Genomic DNA, 23,779 nt, shown 5'->3' with positions numbered 1-23,779 from the left:
TATTCAGTCATAATAATTTTCGCAAGGATCCAGCAATTGGCTAGGGTAAGAGAGAGGTAGAGGGAAGTTGCGGGGCGGGAGGTGTTGCTTGCTTGCTTGGCACTCGTTTCCCCGCGACGCGCGCAGCCTCAAAGAGATGGGGAGAATGTGAGAATAAGGTTGCTGTGAGAGTCTTTCCATATTCATCGGTGAAATGCTAAAAGTTCATAAGGCGCGTGCCCTTATAACGGCGCGCGTGACAATTTGGCAAAACAGCTTTATGTGTGGAAAGGCGTCAGTCCCCTCCCCCCCCCCCGGGCAGGACATTTGCTCTTCTCTTTGCAATAGTAATAAAAAAGCGCGGGAAATGCTGCCCCTTTCGCCTCCAGCGTCCCTCGGCCGAGCTGGAGCGAGAACTGGTGGGCGACAGGCCCGCTTGCACCGCCTGGATCTCGAAGGCCGACCCGGCCACACCCCGAGCGCAGTGATGAGAGTTTTCCTCTCGTTGCATGAATCATCGGCAGTCCGCTTCGCCGCCGTCATTTGCGTGGAGGAGATTCGCATTTTTATGTCCAGCTCCGGAGTTGGCGGCGGCGGCGGCGGCGGCAACAAAAGGGAACAGCCATCATGTCTGGTCTCGCAGCTAAATTAGCAAAAGACAGGGAGGTCGCCCGAGGCTTAGGCTCCAATGCCAAGGCCGTGAAGTACCTCAACCAGGACTTCCATGCGCTGCGGGACGAGTGCCTCGAGGCGGGGAAGCTCTTCCAGGACCCCTCCTTCCCCGCGGCCGCCTCTTCCCTGGGCTACAAGGAGCTGGGGCCGAACTCCTACAAAACGAGGGGCATCGTGTGGAAGAGGCCGACGGTAGGCGTTCAGACGTGCTCGCGTGTTCACGCGGGACCCTTGGTGGGATGGGGGCGAAGTGTTGCTCTAGGACCAATCAGACTGCTGCATTTTGGGTCCTATTCAACTCAGTACATAACAAGGACTTAAGTTAAAGAGGGAAATAGTTACGAGGCGGTTCTGAGAACGGGATTCTCCATTCGGTTTGGGGAGAGAGAGAATAAGAGAGGTGGAAAAGGGGCGGGGAATTGAACCTGAATTTAGTTCTTTGGGAGTTTGAGTGTAACTAGCAACTGGGACTGTGGGTGGAACTTTCTGTTCAGAAGGCCTGGATTCCTAAACTAAAGATCCTATGGGATCCCTTGCATTGTATATACTCTTGGAATCGGCCCACCCCTGCCTGAATTGTGCGGGATCTGGCTTTCTTGGCTGTGGCCCATCACAGTGGAAGGGAGGAAAAGAAAAGATCAACTTCTGATACTCAGGATCACTCCAAATCCCGTAGTCATCCTTTTGCCAATCTGGTATGCATCCAGTTAGGGTGCCAAAAGGGTTTGCTTGTGCTTCTCATTTCAATGTATTTTTATACTAGAAGTAGGGATTCTAATTTGGGTTGGTTGTAGGGAGCATGGGAGGTGGTAATTATTGTGGTTTAGAGTTGATGCAGAGTAGGATGGTGTGCTTATTGTGTATGCAGCAGAAGTTATGAGTAAGTTAGAAAAAATGTTTCCTTTGTATAGGGAGGCAGAGTAGGGTGGGACTGAGATTGGCAGCATGTCCATTTGCTTCTATACAAACTAATGCCTGATAGGAATACTAGTTTCCGTAGGATGTTACAGAGCTAATATATAATTTCCTGATTCAGGTAGGTAGCCGTGTTGGTCTGACGCAGTCGGAAAAAATTTAAAAATTGTCCAGTAGCACCTTAGAGACCAACTAAGTTTCTTCTGGGTATAAGCTTTCGGGTGCATGCACACTTCTCCAGATACAATATAATTTCCTGTAAGCTAGTGGGATCCTAGGCCGGTTTACTCAGAAGTAAGTACCACTTTCTTTCATGGGGATTCATCTACACACTGCAGCAAGTGTGATTAAGGCACAGAGGCAATATCAAAATGCACTTGTCACTTTCTACAGGGAAAGAAGTTCCCATATTCTGTGAGAGGAAGCGCCCATCAATCCAAACACAGTGGTAATTAAGAGGATTTCTGAGAGACTAATATGGAGGATTCAAAAATCTAGTTTTGATTGTTTAAGCTCACTGACTATCTTTGTTTCGTGTGATCAGACCAGGGGCCTAGCTAATCCAACATCCTGTGGTTACAGTGACCAACCAGTTGCCTATGGGAACAACACCTCCAAGCAGGCCATGAGCCCTCTATCTCATGTGGGCTAGGAAGGCTGTAGGCATTTAGGAAGTATGCCAAGTCTGAAAATACCAAGGCACAGGTGAAATGAGGTGAAATGGATAAATGGTAGTTAGAACGCCAAAGTTCCATCTTTACTCAAATCATGGATGCTTTTATGCTTACCTTTTTTGCCCTATGCTTCATGAACCACACTCATAATCATACTCCTGTTCATAAGGCCAAAATACATCTTTCACTTGCCATGGGGATGCCACATCGTTCATGTTGAGAGTCTCTGCAGCTCCATAGGATCCCTGTATTCAGTCATTATCCATAGTATAGGGGTCATCAAACTTTTTCAGCAGGGGGCCGGTCCACTGTCCCTCAGACCTTGTGGGGGGCCAGACTATATTTTGGGGGGGGGGAAATAATGAATTCCTACTCCCCACAAATAACCCAGAGGTGCATTTTAATTAAAAGCACACATTCTACTCATGTAAAAACACGCTGATTCCTAGACCGTCCGCGGGACGGATTTAGAAGGCTATTGGGCTGGATCCGGGCCTTAGTTTGCCTACCCATGGGATTGATCATTGTGATGAGGTCTTCTAAATGTTATGGCTGAAGCAGAGACAGCCACTGACTGGGGAGGCTGCTTTTGGTGAATATGCCCAAGTGTACGCAAATCCTGGATTCTCATTTAGCAGTAACCTCGCAAAGTAGTTTTACATTGTCAACTAGCCGTGATGGCTAGCAATGCTTCTGAATGGAAGCTGGAAACTGCAGGGGGAGAGTACTTTTGTGTTCATTTCCTGCTTGCAGGTTTCTTGCAGGCATCTGGTTGGCTACTGTGGGAACAGGATGCTATCCTTGATGTGCCTTTGGCCTGATCCAGCAGGCTCTTCTTACGTTCTTATGCTCATTCAGCAGTCCTATGCATTCACTGTACCCACCCTGTGCACCACACCCTACCCCTACATTGTGAAATATTCCTGTTTTATGTTTTCAGGAGGGACAATAGATGGTGTGCCCTCACCTGTTGTTTCATTTCCTCCTGCTTTCCTTTTATATTAGGCCATATACTAGGCTTCAAAAGGTGGTGGATAGTCCTTCTTTAAAAGTTTGTAAGCAGTAGCTGGATGTCCACTGATCAGGGATGCTGCATGAGTGGATTTGCAGCAAGAGGCTGGGTTTGATGGCTTTGAACTCTGTGTTTAAGTCACCTCTCCACCCTTCATTTCCTTGCCTGTCCTTTTCTTATCTTGGCAGCCACTCACTTCCATAGATGCATTTATTGATGCATCTGCCTTCTATCCATCTAGTACCTGTACTTTTCAGAGTCCAATTTGAATGCGCAATTATTTACATGCTTGCATGCTTTATTTACAATGCTGAAAGAGCAAATTTTGCTTGTAATATGTGGCGCGTACACACTGCGTGATGATGTGCATTCAGGCTCTTTTTTGGGGGGTGCTGTACACATGACATCACTGTTTCATCCCTGCTCCACACTACTTGTCAGTCTAAAGTACATTCTGCTGGAACAGTTACAATCTGTTTCGTGCCAAGAATGTACTTCTCAAGCGCATTCTTGGCACAACACCTTTTTACACTGAGAGTGTTTTTTCTCAGGTCATCTTCTATTGGGGCAGGCCTAGTGACGTTGCAGGGGTGTGCTACTCCCCATCACCATATTTAACTTGTCTATGGATGAAGTAGGTAAAATTGGAAGTGGTATATATCCTCTGTATATATATATATCCTCTGTATATCAGTATATCAACACACCAGTTTCCATCCCCTCCCTTTTGGAAGACTAGGGTTTTTTTATTTTTAAATAAGACTAAGGTCTGTGGAAGCACTAATTGAGGGGCGGGGAACAGAGAACACCATTCAGCACTAATTTGAAAACATGCCCATCTGTGTGTATGAACAAATGGATATTAGCTGCCACTTTAGATCAGGGTTTCCCAAACTTGGGTCTCCAGCTGTTTTTGGAGTACAAATCCCATCATCCCTGACCACAGGGGATGATGGGAGTTGTAGTCTCACAGCAGCTGGAGACTCAAGTTTGGGAAACCCTGCTTTAGGTGATGTTATCTCGTGAAGGTGTGTATAGTTGCAAACGGCTCTGTACCAAAACATACTGTGAAGAAAGACCCCTCTGTGTTTCAGAGGCTATGTGGTTTTCTTTTGAATAGAGGGGATTTTCTTGCTCAACATGTCCAGCAGCTTTTAAGCAGCACCAGGAACACATGAAAATAAATATTTTTCCTTGAGGGTACGAGCCAACCAGACCTCCATAAGTCTTAGCATTATGCTCTTTGAAGAAGGAGAAGTCAGCTGAGGAAAGTGGAGGCCTCTGTGTATTCAAGGATGATGTTTCCATGGCTGCATGCTTTGCATAAGGGCAGAGAATCTCAGATTTCAGCTTAGTAAATCCAGAAGAAAATCTCCTTGAGTTTAACCGTTAACAAAATTGACAGAAAAATAGCATCAGTCATATGAAACCAGAAGTAAGGAATACATTAACGTCCATGTAGAGAGGGAAACCACAGAAAGTATCAGCACAGCGCAACCCTATAGGTTTTTACTCCAAAGCAAGTCCCACTGTGTTCAGTGGGGCTTACTCGCCCCACTTTGGCTCTCAGCAGTTACCAGATCAAAAAGTAAGAAATATCTCCTGTGCTGTTTCTGTCTCTGAGTGCATCAAAAAGTTGCCCACAATTCTGAACTAGAGAAAGGGGTTAGGGCAGGTTTCCCCCAAAACTCCGGCTGTTTTTGGACTACAGTTTCCATCATCCCTGACCACTGGTCCTGCTAGCTAGGGATGATGGGAGTTGTAGTCCAAAACTGACAGAGACCCAAGTTTGGGAGACCCTGGGTTAGGGTAATAGCACAAATTGCCACTAAGAACTCCTTTTTGGATGCCTTTTGGATCCCTTGAATTACGTGGTTAGAACATTGCCTAGAACAAATATTTTGGAGGTTTTGGCTTTTCATTATGCACAGCCTTTGCTGACTTAGTGCCTCCTTTGGATTATAGTCATGTACATAGCTGGTCTGCTTAGACCCCAGTGACTTCAAAGAGCTTTAGCCAGCCTAACCATGTTCAGGATTGCAGCTGATGGGAAACATAATCCCAACACTCCACAGACATGCATGTACAGATACCAGGGTTGCCATTGGAGATCAGCCTGGAATGTCCGTAACTTTAAATAAATTTATTTTCTTACATGTTTCTTCTTACTACTTGCTTTGCCAGGAGTTGTGTTCCAATCCTCAGTTTATTGTTGGAGGTGCCACCAGGACTGATATCTGCCAAGGAGCTTTAGGTAAGATGGAGACCATGCTTAACTTCCTGCTGAAGCACTCTTAACATGATGCCTACCTTGTTTTAGATCTATTTACTTTATTTTAAGAATGTATAAACCTGCTTTTCATCATGTCGGCCTCAAACTAAACCAGGCTATTTTTCTCTTCACCTTTCGGAGGGAAGCATAGCTTCCTCTCAGCCATGTAAACCATCATATTTTCTCTTTATCTTGTGATTAGACAAAGATCACTACCACCACATCTTACTCCACCTTGGGTTCTTTTATCATTGCATCAGAATTCTGATTTTAGCACCCTTCAGTTCCCACAGTTTTGCCTCTTCCTGAATCATTTTCCCTCCAAAGTGTTGTGTGCGCTCCATATCCATGAGATAACGCTGGCTTGTGGCATTTGACTTTAACTTCCAGATAAGAGACTCCTTTTTTTCATCCTTCATGCAAAATGCACTTCATTCCAAGAAAAGAATGTTGTTTGTGCTTCAGGGCAGGTATGCATTGATTTCAACAGGCTGCATCCAGGGACAAATAAAACCATGACGTTGGCCTTACTTCATAGCTGCAGACTACTATGTTCTGTTGTAAGGTTTCCTTTCTTTTTGCCCTTGCGGTGTCACAAACTACACATTAAACCCTATTTAATGTTGCATTTTTCTTGGACGCAGAGCCATACTGCACCTTTGTTCTGGATTTCATGTTGTCACGCACCTCAAGTAGTCGCAGCAAGACCTTACTATTCCAACAAGCATTTTAAGGAAGTTTTCTGTCTCTATTATTATTAACTTTAATTGATTTTATCCACTTTTTGTAATTTTTATGTACACCACTTAGAAACTTCAGGGATTAAGCAGATTTGTGTTTGAAGAAACTGTCATTCACCAGTCTGCAACATTCCTCTAACCTTCCATTATCAAAGTAGTGTACACTGTGGCATTGGTTGGCATATTCTGAGCTGTTTAAGGCTTTATAGGTCAAAACCAGCACTTTGAATTGGACCCAGAAACTAACTGGTAGCCAATGCAGTCGGACCAGGATCGGTGTAATATGCACAAACCATCTTGCTCCGGTGAGCAACCTGGCCACTGAATTCTGCACCAGCTGAAGTTTCTGAACCGTCTTCAGAGGCAGCCCTACACATTGCAGTAATCTAACCTTGAGGTTACCAGAGCGTAGACAACAGTAGTTAGGCTACCCCTGTCCAGATATGGACGTAGCTGTGGGATGTAAACACAGGAGTAGTCAATGACAACATTCCTAGAGTGTACATGTTAGAACATGGGGAGGGATGTCAGTCCAGCAAGCAGGTAAACTTCCTGGGGACGGACTTCCTCCGCATGTGACCAGAGGTGGGTGTGGCCTCACCTGTGCAGGTAAATGATAAAAGCACAGGGCAGGCAGCCATCTCTCTCTCTCTGCCATTTTCCTTCGATGAGGAAGCATCTAAAGATGCTCTCTTGGCTCTCAGCCAAGAGAGGAGGAAAGGACTATCTTGCTACAAGATAGATTCTAAATGTATGTAACCTATTTAAGCTGTCTGCCTTCTGGGATCATAGTGTGAACAGAACGTGAGTAAACTCTTTTATACTTTTATAAAGACTGTGTCGTGTCTTGTATTTTAAGAGGGAACAAAAGGGGAAATTACCAGAGTAATTATTATAGAGGTACTAGCGAACCTGTGCACACGTTACCGTTGCGAACTTAAAGGGGAATGTTTATAAACTCTGCTGATATTTTGGGAACTTGTTAGCACAAGTTGGATAAGGATATAATTAGTCAATATATCCTCTCCTGCACCCTAGAACATTCCCACAGTAGCTGGGCCACCAGCCAAAGCTGATGGAAGGCACACCAGCATTGTGACATGGAGAGAAAGTTAGGTGTAGCAATCAGTCATTTAACACTTAGAATACCTTTCCCCCTTCTAAAAATGAAGCTTGTTTTAACTAAGAAGAATGTAGCATAATGGCCTGGTTTGCACATCACATTAAACCATAGTTTAAAACAAACATTAAACCTTAGTTTGAAGCAAACTGTGTGGTTTAATCTGAGTATGCAGTATGCACATTGCTGCTATATGTGTGCTGCCAAAAAGCAAGAAAGTGCAGTTTGTCGTGACATCCATACACAGGAAAAGATTCACGAGTCCAGATTTGGATGTCACAACAAGCCAGACATGTTACCCAGTGGCATAGCTGGAGCAGAGTGAAAAGTTTTCAGCAGCATACACCGGCGTGGTTTGCTTACACATAAAACAATAGCTTGTTTTTAACTGTGACTTAATGTGATGTGGAAATCGGGCCACTGAACATTACAGACTCTAGCAAACTTACTGCACTGTAAAATTTATAAAGCTTTGTGGGTTTAAAAAAGCCCTTCCTTTGAATTAATTAATGAAACTTTTAAGAATTTTTAGATGAGTTTTCTCAGGTTCTAGTATTTTTTATGTTTATGTGTATCTTGTATTGTTGCATAGTTGCATATTACTGCAAAGCTCGCTGCGCACAGTGAGTCATTTTAGCAGAATGGTTTTTGCATAGAGGAAGCATGCTCAATATTTATGGGTTTTTTTTTTCAAAGGATGTTGCTATAGTATCACAGCAATGACCTATAAATAGGCTAGTGTTTCCCCTCTGATTTCAGTAGCAGATATATCTTCCCCAGAAATTACAACCACATTTACATTGTAAAAATTCATGTATGCATTTTTCTACAATACTGTGTGGTTGTGCTGTGAGGATCTCCCATTCTATTCACTAGGGCGGTGTACAGTTCTAATATTTTCAGCGGGGGAGGTGCTGTTGACAGCACCATCATCACTGCTTGCAATACATATATTCATGTTCACCCTATCCTGCTGTGGGCTTTGAGGTGGAACAGTTTAATATGTGCACAGATTGAAGCAGTTGAGCTTTCCCAATTGCTTCTACTGATTATGTATTCTTTTTCAAGTGCATCTTCTACTGCCCATTTCTCATGTATCTACTTTTTTTTTACCATAACCAGAAGATTCTCTTCTGGAAATCTCACAGTAAGTGAAACCACTATAGAAGGGAAGGAAATTCTTGTGCCAAAGCAGCATGCAGGAGAACAGAGGCAAAACCATCAACTTTTTTAAGAAGATACAATAGCTTATATAGGGGGACACACTTGTCAGAATCTGTGCGCTAATTAAAGCACTTTCCACAAGATTTGGTTCAGATCTGTATCTATCAGTTCATTCTGGTTTCTGGTATGTCTGGTTCACCTCTTGTTTGGGATTCAAATCAGCTTTGTTAAAAATGAAGCACTTTCCCACCATGTAGTATTACGGGGAATCCAAAAATGCCACAAGAATGAGCCTTAAATAGAAGTTGCAACTCTTTCTGGGTAACTATCTTGGGTTTCCATGAGAGGCACCTCTTTGTTCAAAGGATCCCAGCCTGTTTTTGTAATTGTCATTTTCTGTATGTCTGTTGCTAAGTACTTGCCCAAGCAGGGACATGGGTGGCGCTGTGGTCTAAACCACTGAGTCTCTTGGGCTTGCTGATCGGAAGGTTGACGGTTTGAATCCCCGCAACGGAGTGAGCTCCCATTGCTCTGTCCCAGCTCCTGCCAGCCTAGCAGTTTGAAAGAACGCCAGTGCAAGTAGATAAATAGGTACTGCTGTGGCAGGAAGGTAAACGGCATTTCCATGTGTTCTGGCTTTTGTCACGGTGTTACATTGTGCCAGAAGCAGTTTAGTCATGCTGGCCACATGACCCGCAAAGCTGTCTATGGACAAATGCCAGCTCCCTTGGCCTGAAAGTGAGATGAGCGCCGCAACCCCATAGTCGCCTTTGACTAGACTTAACCATCCAGGGGTACTTTACCTTTACCTTTTTATTTGCCAAGCATCACTGTTGATGAGCAGTTACTAAAGAGAAGGAGTGCATGATGCAAGCACAGCGACTCTACAGTTGCAAAACCAAGATCTTTATTGGCTCATGGCAATGCGTACTACTATGGACATAGGTGCAGTACCTCTGCTATGTGAGTTTAACTGATACTTTGCTATTTAGTTACTGCTCAGCATTGGTGTCCAGGGAGTCTATTGGCCATCCTTACTTTTCGTACTTGCTTCTTGGTAATGGTGGACAAACGTTGGAATTTTCTTGTGAGCTGCTACTTCAGATTCTTAGGACCTGTCTAGCCTTTGGATGATAAGAGATCTCAAGGTGTTTTGATGCACCAGTGGAGTTCATTAGCATTGAACAGTCATCACAGACAGTTGATCTTGACAGTAGAGTTCTGTTTATTCAGTTTGAAAATGCTGAAGTTATTTCCCCCCTCCCCGCCATTGACTTCTTTATTCAGTAATTTGTGTTTTGTTTGTGTGTTTGGTAAACTGCAGTGCTGCTGGAGGCACCAAAGGTGAGGAGGCGAGTGTACATTGGCTCTCATCCAGCAGCACTGGTTAGCAGCTAACCATCCGATTCTGGAAGGCAGAGCCAGTCTACAGAGCTTCTCTGACTCACAGGTGGCAAAACTATGAAAGATGGAAAAGTCTGCTGGAACAGAAGGGCATCAGTGAATTTCCACACATGTTGGGGAGGACCTTGTTTGTTAATATCATTTAGACGGATCAGATTAATCCAGAATTCTCAAAGCAAGATTCTGCAGAGACTGAAATCAGCTTTTTAAAAACATGTGAAAGTCCAAACATGCTGGTAATTCTGTATTCATCCGTCTTGGGAAAAGCTTATTACTGTTCCCATTTTTTTAAGGAAGGCTTCCCAACTATTCTATGCCAAATATCACTGGGTGTAATTCAGCCCACTTTTTGTGGATTATTATTATTATTATTATTATTAAAATTTGCATACTGCCTTATACCCGCAGGTCTCATTAGGTGACTTGCAGGGCAGAATGGGATGGCAGAATGGCAGATTACCTACTGCCATGGCAGATACCCTAATGGAACACCCCAGATATGCTGGCGCAACACCACCAAAGATGTGCCAGCGGAATTGCTAGAATGAGATGTAGTTTTGAGCAGGATAGGACAGCACAGGGAAAGAACACACTTCGGCTGTGTCTTCCAAGACCATGCCCATGTCTCTGTTGGTGGTGCAACTTGACAGCTGGAGCTGTTGCAGATCAACTCCCCAGTTGATTTTAAGGGGAGCAGGTAATTAAAAATTGCCCTCCTCACATTACCACAGCAGCACAATACAGGCTCCCCCCCCCCCGCCATAATTAGAGTATAGAAGTACAGTACTCTGTCCTGCTCTTATGTTAATCTCTCCTGGTAAGAACAATAGGACTTAAAGTGCCTTACTTCTTCTTCTCCCCCCACCCCTCTTTATTTATTTAAGAGCATGGAGACTAATGGGAAATACTTTTGTTTTGCTTTCACAGGAGACTGTTGGCTCCTGGCAGCCATTGCTTCTCTCACATTGAATGAAGAAGTTTTGGCTAGAGTTGTGCCCAGCGATCAAAGCTTCAAAGACCGATATGCAGGAATATTCCACTTCCAGGTACCACAGATACTGATTTCTGCCTTTTCCCTGGAAGGGTTACGCTGCTTTATTAGCACTGTATTTGCCAGATCAACTGATACCCTGGTATGCATGCAATGGAGAGTAGGGAAGCTTCAGGAATTTGGTTTCTGCAGAATCAGGTGTGAACCGACCTGATCCACCCCTCCCGGAAGAATGTGCACATTGTACAATTACCCTTTGGATGTTGCTCAAGGCAGTGATTGATTCTTTTGCCTAAAACAACTTTAAAGCTGCATGCTTGTCTGGAGGTAATGCTCTCCTGATACAAGTACCTTTTTGTACACCTGAGCTATAGGGATTTTTCTGGGATGAATAGTGGTATCAGTCACCCTTCCTCAGCCTGGTGCCCTCAGGTTAATGTTGGGGTCTGACTCCCCAGCAAACTTGGCCAGTGATCATGGATGATGGGAGTTATAGTCCAACAAGATCTGGAATGCACCAGGTTGAGGAAAGGGGCTGGTATTGGTTATATATTTTGTTAGAAGATACTTAACCTACTCTTACACTGCAGATAAGGTGGCAAGCTTTTAGAGCTTCAAAAAGCTCTTTCTCAAAACTTAAGTGAAATGTTTGGTGAAGCGAGCTGGCACCAGGCAGTACGCTCTGCAGAGGGCATCCCATAACTTAGCTGCCATCACCAAGAAGTCCCTTTCCTCACTGAGGGCACCCAGAGAAGCGTTGCTGAAACTTATCTTGAAGTCTCGACCATTATGTAAGGGGAGAAGCTCCTTCAGCTAACCTGGTCCCAAGCTGTTTTCAGCTGTGGTCAAGAGCATGCCTTCTAACACATTGTGGTGATGATGATTATTTGTTTTCAGTTCTGGCAGTATGGAGAGTGGGTGGATGTTGTTGTTGATGACAAGCTACCTACCAAAGATGGAGAGCTCCTCTTTGTTCATTCAGCCCAAAGGAGTGAGTTCTGGAGCGCTCTGCTGGAGAAGGCTTACGCCAAGTAAGTAAAGCACAGCATCAGAGGTGGGGAATCTCAGACCCAGGGGCTGAGCACTCCAAGCCCCTCTGCGTGACCCTTGGGACTCTGCTCAGGCCAAACCTTCTCTTGACACACCTTTCACTTCATGGAGTCATAATGGTTTGCATTAGGAAGGGATCATTCCTCTTTGTAGCATCAGGGGCCCTAGTCCATATGGATTAATAGTGTAGTTATTTAATATACATGTAGCTAAGGTACATGGTCAGATCTGTGTGTCAAACATCTTGATGTATCCCAAGTTGACCTTGGGCTCTTTGTGAATGAAAAAGAAGTAGTAGTGCAGACACCTGATTGTGAGGCTTTAGCTATGCTACACTTTAATTTCAAAGGCCGAGAAAAGAAAGTTGAAATGTCATGTTTGCCTCTTACACAGGGTGAATGGATCGTATGAGGCTCTCTCTGGAGGAAGCACCACTGAGGGCTTTGAGGACTTCACTGGAGGAATTGCAGAGTGGTACGAGCTGCAAAAGCCACCGCCGAACCTGTTCAAAATCATCCAGAAGGCTCTTCAGAAGGGCTCTCTCCTGGGATGCTCTATTGATGTGAGTTAGTGTTGTTTTCTTTCCAGCTGTCCCACGTTCTTTTGTGCATGCAGCAACTGGAAGGTTGCTTTAGTTAGGGGACTGTGAGGTAATACAGAATTCCAAACCTCCAGGTAGTGCACAGGGACTGGAAAATCCTGAGCCCTTCCCCTCCTATAAGAATGGCTGGTGTTAATTTGAATGAGACTTTAGGGCAAAAAAGGGCCCCAAAAGAAGAATTCTCCTTACCTCTTCCATTGTGTATGTTAACATCCCTTTGCAACAGCTGAGCAGCGCAAAGGCAGCTGTTGCTGCTCTTCAGTGGCTGGGTGTATTTTCACCTCATAGTTGCATTTGAGCAATTCTTTGCTGGGTCCCGAGAGTCCTGCCTCAGTACACAAAGGGTCTTGTGGCATCTGAAATGCTAACAAATTCTAGTAGGGCACAAGCTTTCATGGACTAGGGTTCCACTTCATTAGACGCTTCTAAATCAGATTTCTTTTTAAAAGAATAAAAAATAAATAAGACTGCTCTGGCTATCCTTTTTAAGAATATACCTGCACACAGCTTTAATTTCCCTGTCTGAAATAAATCCCCAAATGTGTGACTCTAAGAAAAGAAGGGTCTCTTTGGAGACCTCCACCATGTAGCTGCAGACAACATATCTGATTCCAAGTTCCGTGTACACCAGGGATGGGGAACCTGCCCCTCCCTCCAGATGTTGTTGGACTCCAGCTCCCGTCAGTCATGGCAAGCATAGATAATGGTCAGGGATGATGGGAGTTGTAGTCCAGCAACATCTAGAAGCCAGTGATTCCTCATCACTGAGGCATGTTATGTTGCATGTACATTGCTCTCCTGTGGAATTAGGTTTCCTCACTCACTTCAGTGCAGTTATTAACTCTGAACATGCATCCCTATAAGTTGTTTCCAGCATTGTAATGAATGAAGAAGCATTTGCAGGCGAGAGAGCTGTGAATGTGAATCAGAACTCCCACATGCAATAATAACTTAAGGGATAATGCCAAGGAACCATAATCATCACCTACATTTTGGGATGCTCCACCCTGCCCCTAATGAAGTAAGTTAGGCTGAGAGATGATAGCTAGCCTTCAATCATCTGGTGAGCTTTTTTTGGATCTGATCTGTCTTCTCAATAACCTTTAAAGTGGAGGGTGAGGGGGACTTCCGGGTTAGCGCCATCGGCAATGGCGGAGTTCCTCTGACTGAGAGGAACCCGCTCCGTGAAAATCGGGTCTTGCCGCCGCGGCGAAGGCGGAGACCCTCTAAAAATCCCAGGCGGAGGAAGCCTAGGAACGTGGGATTCGGCTGACACCAGGAGCGCCTCCCCTACTCGCAGGGAAACCCTTTTTCAGGGATCCGAAACGACGTGGGGTGAGTGGCGCGGTGTTTTGAATCAACCGCTACTTTTACGGAGTGAAGCCGCACAGCTGTTGCCGGAGAGCGCTGACTTTCTCCTGTGGACAATTGGACTCTAAATAAGTACCCGTGAGTAGAACGGAAAATTGGATTAAGAAACATTTTAATTTGGCACTGAAGCGGGAAGGCTCTAAACAGGAAGTCCGCCTCCCGGTTTTGTAAATAGATTGAAGCAAAAACTTTGGAAGCTAAAGTCTGGAAAGTCGTATATAAAGGTCTAAATTTCCTTCAGTTATTACCACCAAAACCCCTCTTGGAAGCAGGAGAAAAGGGGGGGAATTTTTGACTGTTTAAGCCTGCAGGAGAGAGAGTAAAGAAAGATAAATTTCCACCGTCTCAAACCTGGGAACAGGGTGTCAGAGACAGAAATTTATGGGGAAGTTCATCGACTGTGAATGGAACGTCTTTTGACAGATAGTAAAAAAAGAGAAACAAATTGACTCCAATGTTGCCTCTTGCATTCAAAAGAAACAAAATATTTGAAAAATGAAAGTAATTTTCTTTTGTTGGTCCTGCTTTCAAAAGATGGATACAAATAGAAATTGTCTCCTCTAGACAAGCTTGTTAATTTGTTGCTGGAGTCGATCTGGGGATTTCACAGCTGTAAGATTAGGATCGTGAGACCAGACTCTGACCTTGAATAAAAATGTGTTTAGAAGAAGTTTTGGTGCTTGCTTTTTGCAAGACAAGCGCTTTGCTGGAGCAGATGCATGAGAAGATGGATTTGATGACTGTTGCAGTTAAAAACTTTGGACAAACGGCGAATACTCATATAGAAACCATTCAGGAACCAGCCCAGGAACTTGTTTTGACAGGGCAAGCGCAAGTGCAGAAGATAATGGAGGAGGTTGCTGTTGAATCTCAAGTAACACAAATGGAGAGATCCGAGGCCTTGCAGGAGCATAAGCCGCTGTTCTTGAAGTTTGAATCTGGAATGGACCAGGGGGGGTCTGGAGTTGTGAGGGTTCTTAATTTTGGAAGGACTTTGAAACATGCTTTTAAATACTTCCTGGATTACAGTGTTGACTGTGGGGAATGGGGCTGTGGGGATTGGGTTGATTTGCTGAGGGGAGATGGAGATATTTTTGGATTGGAGTCCTCCCGAGACCTACCCCCCAATGAGAAAGGAAAGAAATTAAGAAAAAGATCAACAAAAGACAAAGTAAAGTGCAGGTATAAACAAGAAGAAGATCTGCAGAAGGGACATGGAAAAGACTTAAGAGCCTCGGACATAAGATCACCAGGTTGATGGACTAGATGGAATGGACAAGAAGGACTGACAAAACCCGAGACCAGGAAGAAGAGACGTTGGATGAAGATTGGAAGAAAGTTTTTTTAAAAAAATTATTTTGAGAATTAGTGTAAAATTAATGAGTATTAGGAAAAATGTTGGAATGAAACTATTTGGCTTTAGTAGAAATGATATAAGGAGTTATGTACAAATAAGTATTAAGTTTTAAGTTTTAAGGGGTTTTTTTACGGTAAGATAAGGTTAAATAAATTAAGGTAAATTGAATGACAGAATATAGTGAAAGATGGAAAGGATTTGTTGAGTTAATTAAAAGGTTAGATCGTTAAGATAAATTATATAACAAAAATTGAGAAAGATGGAAAGAATTTGCTGAAACAATTAATTAAATTAGAATACAGAAAGGGAGGTGTGAGGAGGTCGATGAAACAAGTAAATGAAAGATAAAGATATGGAACATTGGATGTGTGTTTTAATGTTATTGTGTGTTTTTTTGCTGTATTGTATTGTTTTTTATGCTTTTCCTTTTATGTATTGTAATGTATGTTTTGTCAATTATTATTTTTTTGTTGGTTTCCTTTTTTTCTTTTTTCTGTAATTCTTAAACTTTTAATAAATATCTTTTTTTTAAAAAAAAAAGTGGAGGGTGAGGGATTGAATCTATAGTGCAAGTATGGGGAGTGCTGAACTCTTGCCACCCTCTTCCTGCTTTTGCTTCCTGTTGCTCCTCTGCCCCAGCAGCTTTTTCCTCATGGCCACATTTGCTTCCATTACTGAAGCCCTGAAGAAAACAGCCTGATGACGGGGCACAGGCTGTGGAGTGGGGAGCGGCAGGCAGGGCAGGGATCTGCGCCTCCTTACCCATAAATCTGCTTTGTGCTTTAAATCGCTCGCCCTTCTGTGAGTGATTATGGGGCGATCTTTCAAAAACCACAGGGCATCTGCCTTCACATGTCATTTCACCCTGGCTGCAAAACCAACTAGTTTTCTCTAGCCCACGCCCAGCATTCTTTCTTTTTTTCCGCCCCAGACATCTTTATTGAAAGTTGAAAAGTACAAAATTATATGTGCACTAAACATGGTGAGACGTAAATAAAAGAGAGAAAAAGAGAAACAGCACCCGTGTAGAAGGGAAAGTAAAGGGGGGAGGGGGGACCCCGAAACTTTATACTTTACAAAGTTGTTATTGTACTTCACCGGATCTTAACCTATTACAGTACAGTGGTACCTCGCAAGACGAATGCCTCGCAAGACAAAAAACTCGCAAAACGAAAGGGTTTTTTGTTTTTTGAGCTGCTTCGCAAGACGATGTTCCCTATGGGCTTGCTTCGCAAGACGGAAACGTCTTGCAAGTTTGTTTCCTTTTTCTTAACACCGTTAATACAGTTGCGACTTGACTTCGAGGAGCAACTCATAGAACGCTGTGTGGTAGCCTTTTTTGAGGTTTTTAAAGACTTTGGTGATTTTTGAAGCTTTTCCAAAACTTTCCCGACACCGTGCTTCACAAGACGAAAAAAATCGCAAGACGACAAAACTCGCGGAACGAATTAATTTCGTCTTGCGAGGCACCACTGTATTTGTAAGAATGGATTCAAAATATCATCAAATTTGTCCATGGCAAGTCTGCATTTATATGCAAGTTGTTCATAGGTTGCGAGTTTGTATAGGTCTTCAATCCAATCATAGTAGGGAGCGGCATTATTATTTTTTTAATTCATCAGTATAAACTTTTTGCTGTGGTAAGGGCACAGAGAGTCCACTCATATTGTCCTTTTGTAAGGTTCCATGTGCTGGGCATATAATTCAAGAGGATATTTTGCTTCGTAAATGTAAGGTTGTTCTGTACGGTTCTGTTGATAGTTTCAGTTACCTTCTGCCAGAAATCTTTCAATATAGGACAATGAAAAACATAGGTTACAGAGAAGCATTATCCCTGTTGCATCTGCAACAGTTAGATACCTTAGGTCAGGGGTAGGCAACCTAAGGCCTGGGGGCCGGATGCGGCCCAGTCGCCTTCTCAATCTGGCACACGACAGTCCGGGAATCAGCGTGTTTAGAATGTGTCCTTTTATTTAAAATGCATCTCCGGGTTATTTGTGGGACCTGCCTGGTGTTTTTACATGAGTAGAATGTGTGCTTTTATTTAAAATGCATCTCTGGGTTATGTGTGGGGCATAGGAATTCGTCCATTTCCCCCCCCCCAAAAAAAAAATCCGGCCCACCACATAGTCTGAGGGGCGGTGGACTGGCCCACGGCTGAAAAAGGTTGCTGACTCCTGCCTTAGATAGCCCTTTTTTAAACAAACATAATGGGGTCCAGTGTTTTCCACCCCCGGCATTCTATCCCTCACACCACTCTGGATTCAAAATTTCTGGATTGTGGCAGATCGAGTTCTTTCAGATCTGCAAACCAAAGCATCAGATAGCAGATGGCCAGACATGAGTGGTGCAAAGCCCCCTTTGTCTTACAGCTGCAGAAACCGATCCTAGAGGTTGCATACATTCCAGGCTCAGAATTGAGAAAGCCTTGTTGGAAAAGGGCCAGTTTGGATAAGTATTCAGGTGGGCAGAGGCTTGATAACGTAAACAGTATTTCTGTAAACAAAAGGCTATCACTCCAGGAAGGAGCTTCTGCCGGAGGCTTAAGGGGGCTTGACTATAATCCCTTGGTTTCAAGATAAAATAAAAAGACAGTGTAATAAGACCCAAGGACAGGAACTCAAGGCCAAGAATGCAAATCTTTAATAGATAAAATATATTTGGAAGACACACAGCAAAGGCTAAGTATTATCAGTATGGTAACAGGCTGCAAGTAGCTCCCTGGGATGTGGGGATGCTATTTTTGTTATTTTTCAGAGAAGGAGGGGCAAGTTGTTTAGAATTCACTTTCATAGTAGCACATAGCAGGGCAAACAGCCAAGTCAAAAATTAAGTAATACAACCTTATAGTTCCCAGAAATTCCTGCCTCTGCTGGCTTCTCAATCTCAGCCTTCACAAGAAAACTTCTTCCATCTGAGGACAAAACTGCATCCCCCCCCCCAAGTCCCCCAGGCTCTGATGCCCTGATTCATTCTCTGTGATATCTAAATCCTAACTGTAGCAGAGTGAACTGACTTTAATTTGCACTTCCCAGAAGAACAATACATGAAAACACATCTAGCCTTAAAAATCCACACTTCTCCAAAGGCTGTGATGCAGCACAAAATATGGGCAAAGATATGTGTGTGTAAGGAGAAGCTGCGTACAAATGCATATACTAGTGAAAAGTAGCATACAGAAGGTGGAAATTGCCTGAAAAAAATGTGTATATTAAGAAATTTGCATTAAACATGTATGCAACTAGGAGAGCAATTTTTTAAAGAAATTGCATTCAAAACTGCGTTGTTTTGTCAGGTTGCCCATTCTTAAGGTTTGAACTGTAAATAGGCCTGAGAGCCAAAGATGCATACAATAATACTGTTTATACGAGATGGAAGAGAGTCTTCATAGAGTGAGAATGCAATCAATTGTTTCTCAGAGGCAGTGAGAAATCTGGCAAGCCCCAGCACCTCAGCTGACACAAGCAGAAGTCAACAATTTAGGGCATGGGGCAGTGCTGGTTCGTATTCGCCAATTCCTCTTGTCAAAGACCAGGGTGCAGAGTATGAAGGGAAAAACGAGAGGAGCTCATGGAGCTGTCAAGCCCCCTGCAGGAGCAATTGCCGCTGTAGCATTCAGCATGGCACTGGTGCTTCAGTGAGGGATTGTGTCACCACAGGAGCAGTGATATTTCCGTGTGTGTTTGCAGATCACAAGCGCTGCTGAGACGGAGGCTGTCACCACACAGAAGCTGGTCAAAGGGCATGCATACTCCGTTACAGGTGCAGAAGAGGTAAGCTCTCCATCTTGGGAAATGGCAAAATGTAGTGCGCTAAGGATATAATATCATTTTGGGCCAGTATTATTTCCTAGGCATCTGAGATATTATCTGTGAAATGTTTGAATGTACTGCCCTCTTGTGGCTATGAAGTCTCCCACCAGCCAAATTTTGCCTTATTAGACCTCTTGAAATACTAATAAATATTTACTGTGAGCTGTATCACATGTTGCCAGTTAGTGAACCCACAATGTGCTTAAGTTTCGTTTTTCCAGGAAATCACATAACATACGAGGTGCACACAAGCATAGTGGGGAACTGTGTTTCCCCCTGGCTCCATCACAGGGTACATCTTATAGCCAAGATGGGGAATCTTCAGTCCATGCCCACCAAGAGGTCCAGTTTGGTCCATGAGGCCATTTCACCCAAACCACACTCATCCACCAGCTGATATCACTGGTAGGTGGAAGGAGACGGTTTAATCCTGCAGAAGGGAACAGGATTAGGCAACCAAAGCAGCAGGATTTAATCTGCACATAATCTGAGCAGCTGTTAAAGTTCATTGCAAAAGCACTCTTTGAAGCAGCACTATGCTTATCCTTTAAACTGAGGTGGGAGAGGTGCCTGCTCTTCCCCAGCCCTGCCCACTTAGAGGAGACATGCAGGACTGCTTCAAAAAGCACTTTTGCAAAGGGCTTTTAGACAGCTCCTGCACTCGTGTTACCCTGGAGGCTTCTAGTGCAATTAACTGTTGCCCCACCAGCTAGGAGCACCCCATGTCATCACCTGCACTTACCCCAAAGCAAAGTGGTGCAGATCCAAGCACTGAAATTCATTGTTCACCACCTCTCTCTGCCAGCTCAATGGCCTGCTGTAAAAGACAGATCACAGTTTGGAAAGGGTTAAATTTATGATGGATAGCAGGTATGGTAGAATGAGAAAGGGGAAAGGGAGATAATATATAATAATCTCAGCCCTCTCTCTCTCTCGCTAATAACTTCATTGATCTTTGGAAGACATCCAGAGTGATTATGCTGGAAGCATCCCTGCCCTTCTGATTAAAATGTTGTCTAAAGCTGACTCCCTGGCAGGCTGTACAAAGGGCGGGCATGATAATGAGCAGTTGGCAGACTTCTGATTGCAGCTGGCCTTGGATGCTTTGGCTTCAGTATTTCCCAGTATCAACAGTCAGGGGGAATATGCTGCTCCGATTAAGAAGGGAACTGAATTCTGCCTCTGAAGCCTCTCCAGGATGTTCCAAGGGGCTTCTTTTATTCCAGGCCACTAGCCAAGCACTGTGGCTGCCCTTGATAACTGCTATTCCAACAACTGCTGCCATAGTGCATATGATGCATAGGTCTTTGCAATCTGTTCCCCACCCAATTCATCCTCATAGCAGTGCTGTGAGCTACGCTCTATTAAGGCAAATTTGATGCAATGTGTGTTATGCAGTCTGACACTACAGAGCTGTTTTTTAAAAAATTAATTAAAAATAGGTAGTGGGGGGGGTGAGGAAGCCAGAGTGGATCCATGACACACAGGGGGGCTTTGGGAATCAGACACACACACTTAGTATTTCCACTGGGAAGAAGGCTCCCATTAGTGCCAGTTCCAATCAAAATAGCCAATGTGGAGGGGGCTGCTTAAGATCAGGGCCATGGGGGGGCAAAAGGGTTAACGTGCCCCTCCCTTCCACCACGGCTCACATTTTTTATCATTTACCTTACCTATCATGTCATATTTCTTTGGATTCATATAATGGACATTCCCATACATAGTATATTAGATTTTCTGTGTTGCCCCACTTCATACAGCCCATTGGGTGAAAAAGACCTACACAATATTCCAATTGGAATATTCCCACATCCGCCAAGCAAATGAGATTATGCCCCGAGGAAGCAGCTCCCCTGCCATTGTGGAAGAGGAAGTATGAAGGGCAGCTAACCGTGCAATCCTGTACATGTCTACACAAACGTAATTGTTGAATTCAATGGGGCTTACTCCCACATACCTGGAAGCAAACCCCACTGACCTGAGTGCCACTTAGGTTTGAGTAAGTTCACACAAGATTGTACAGCGAGTCGCTTACATTGCTGTTGCTGCAGTTTCATTGGGAGTTCAGAAGTCAATGCTGAAGGCGAAGGCAAGAAGGCCAGAGAATAACATGGAAGAGTTTGGGAAAACCATTGCTGCTTTTTTTTTGCATGATGTGACTATTGGTCGGACAAAAAAAAAAACACCCCATATTCCACAGGAAATAACAAGTCTTGATGCAAAAGACATTTAACAAACAATAACAACCTGGCAACAGTGCAGGCTTATTCAATATAAGCAGCTGGTTTCTCGGCATAAAGAAAATGGAGAGCACCTGATTTCTTTCCCCAGTTCCCGTCTGATAGTGAACTTAACATTTTTCTAATCCTGCCAGGTGAATTTCCGAGGCAGCCTGCAGAAATTGATCAGAATCCGGAACCCCTGGGGGGAAGTAGAATGGACTGGAAAATGGAACGACAAGTGAGTTTCAAGCCTGGAGGCCAGAGCTGTGCATTTCCAATAAACCACATTTGGGCGTAAAGTTTCACATTACAGGTTGCCAAACTCTATAAAGCGGAGTCACTGCAATGACTTCTTGAAAGCAGTCTGGCAACTGTAAGACCTAGATCACAGATGCATTTTCTAGCACTTTAATGAGCCTTTTGGGAATCTTTCCCTGCTTCAGTTAAGTGTATTCCCACTGCATGTAAGTTATGCTTTTCTTGCTTTAAATGCTGCTGCATCTGTCCCAGCAAGCGTTAGCGGTGGTTGGGGGGGGGCGAGGAATTCTGGAGAGGCCACCTGCTGCTCTAAAGATGGACATTAAACTGGCTTTATGTTTTTAGCTGTCCAAGCTGGAACGGAGTTGATCCTAAAGTAAGAGAGAGGCTCACGCAGAGACATGAAGATGGAGAATTTTGGTAAGGTTGAAACATAATGAAGCAGCTTTACATGGAGCTCATCTCACTCAATATTGTCTCCACCAACTGACTGACAACAGCTGTCCAGGATGCCCCTGCCCCACCTGGAGATGCCAGCGATTGAACTACAGCCCTTCCCTAACTTTCCAAATGGAGGGGAAGACATTATGAATACTATTCTAGTATACAGAAAGCTGACATACTTGCAGCCATCAAATTGTAAATGGATCTCTGGAACCAGTTCTGATTGGAATACACACAGACCCAGTATAGAACACCCAAAACATTGTCTTTGCTTTGCTATATTTAGTTTTGTTTCTCTTATAATAAAAATGAATAATAATACCTAAAACACCTGGATGGCTGGTGGAAAATACAGAGTTTTTCTAACTTGAGTAAATGGTCTGTAGGAGAAAGATTTCAAGTGGGTGATCTTTTTTAAAAAAAACATTTCTTATCCTAAAGGCATAATAGCCAACTAATGTTGCAGCTTGCCAATGGAGCTTGCCATCATGTTGCCCAGAGATTGTTCTGGGGGCAATTGATTTGATAGAATCGTAGAGTTGGAAGGGACCATGAGGCTTATCTAGTCTAGTCTGCTGCAGTGCAGGAACTTTTTGCCCAAGGTGGAACTCGAACTCACAACCCTGAGATTAAGAGTCTCACACTCTTACCAGCTGAGCCATCCTCTAATCCTATAATAAAACTGATGGGAAGAAGCATATTAGGATCGTCTTTTCTTAGTAGGTATTTTTTCCCCCCTGGCACTATCCCATAGGATGTCGTTTAGTGATTTCCTGAGGCATTACTCCCGCCTTGAGATCTGCAACTTGACTCCAGATACACTGGCCAGTGACAAGTTCAAGAAGTGGAGCCTGAATTTGTTGGATGGGAACTGGAGGAGAGGATCCACCGCTGGCGGATGCAGAAATTACCCTGGTAAGTCACTCTTTGGCATAGAAGTAGCCAGCCTGGTGCCATCCAGATGTTGTACTCCAGTTCCTATCACTTACAACCAGCACAGCCAATAGTCAGGGCTGATGGGAGTTGTAGTCCACACCAGTTGTAGTTTTTTTCTGGAATTTCCTAACAACATCCAAACAAAATTATATAGAGCCCTTCTACACCAAGACTTCAGTGTTTAGGCACATGTTCACTCGGGTACCCACAAAGCTTCTGAACCCCCACCATCACCACTGCCCTCTTGGGACTCAGCTATACAGCTGCAAATAAAACGTTTTAAGTGTGTTTTAAGTGCAGTATACAATGTGACACTAGATGGCAATGGTGAGCCTTATGGAAAATTCATTCTGTTTTTAAGAAGCATTTTCAGAACAGTTTTTATATGTGTCTGGATTTCAGCTTGGTCTTGGCCCAGGGATGAGCAGCACACCCAAGCCACAGCAACTGCTCTATAAACAGCAGAGGGGAGGCAGTGGAAAGTGGAATCTGTGTTGTGAGGAGTCATGAAGGAAAACAGAAAGCTTTGTTTCCCCAGAGAGCAGCGGAGGTTGCAGTGGTAGAAGGCAGATTTATTGAGCATAGTGAGTTGGCATGGTGAAAACAGCTTGATTGGCGGGGAGGGAATAATCCTGGATCTCAATGTTTAAGATCCTATTCGAAAGAAAATTTATATGAAAGCTGCATGGCATGGTAATTTTTTCAAAAATCACCTGGAAAGGCCTACAAAGTCTGTGGATCTACAAGCTTTACTTTGCAAAACATCCTCTTCAGTTTAGTCAAAG

The 23,779-nt window shown here is 43.8% G+C and overlaps 1 protein-coding gene across 1 annotated transcript in view; it reads left to right on the top strand.

Annotated features, from left to right (window-relative positions):
- Window positions 1-350: 350 nt before the first annotated feature.
- CAPN2 (calpain 2) overlaps window positions 351-23,779 on the top strand; it is a 35,487-nt gene continuing 12,058 nt past the window's right edge. The window contains exons 1-9 of the mRNA XM_081000170.1: window positions 351-843; window positions 5,437-5,506; window positions 10,880-10,998; window positions 11,841-11,974; window positions 12,387-12,555; window positions 19,012-19,095; window positions 21,509-21,594; window positions 21,960-22,034; window positions 22,813-22,973. Of these exons, the coding sequence (XP_080856296.1) occupies window positions 607-843; window positions 5,437-5,506; window positions 10,880-10,998; window positions 11,841-11,974; window positions 12,387-12,555; window positions 19,012-19,095; window positions 21,509-21,594; window positions 21,960-22,034; window positions 22,813-22,973 (1,135 nt within the window). The 5' untranslated portion in view covers window positions 351-606. The remainder of the gene's footprint in view (window positions 844-5,436; window positions 5,507-10,879; window positions 10,999-11,840; window positions 11,975-12,386; window positions 12,556-19,011; window positions 19,096-21,508; window positions 21,595-21,959; window positions 22,035-22,812; window positions 22,974-23,779) is intronic.

This window comes from Podarcis pityusensis (genome assembly GCF_964106645.2).
Source record: "Podarcis pityusensis genome assembly, chromosome: 3".
Taxonomy (NCBI): Eukaryota; Metazoa; Chordata; class Lepidosauria; order Squamata; family Lacertidae; genus Podarcis; species Podarcis pityusensis.
This window is presented reverse-complemented; position numbering and strand designations above follow the sequence as displayed.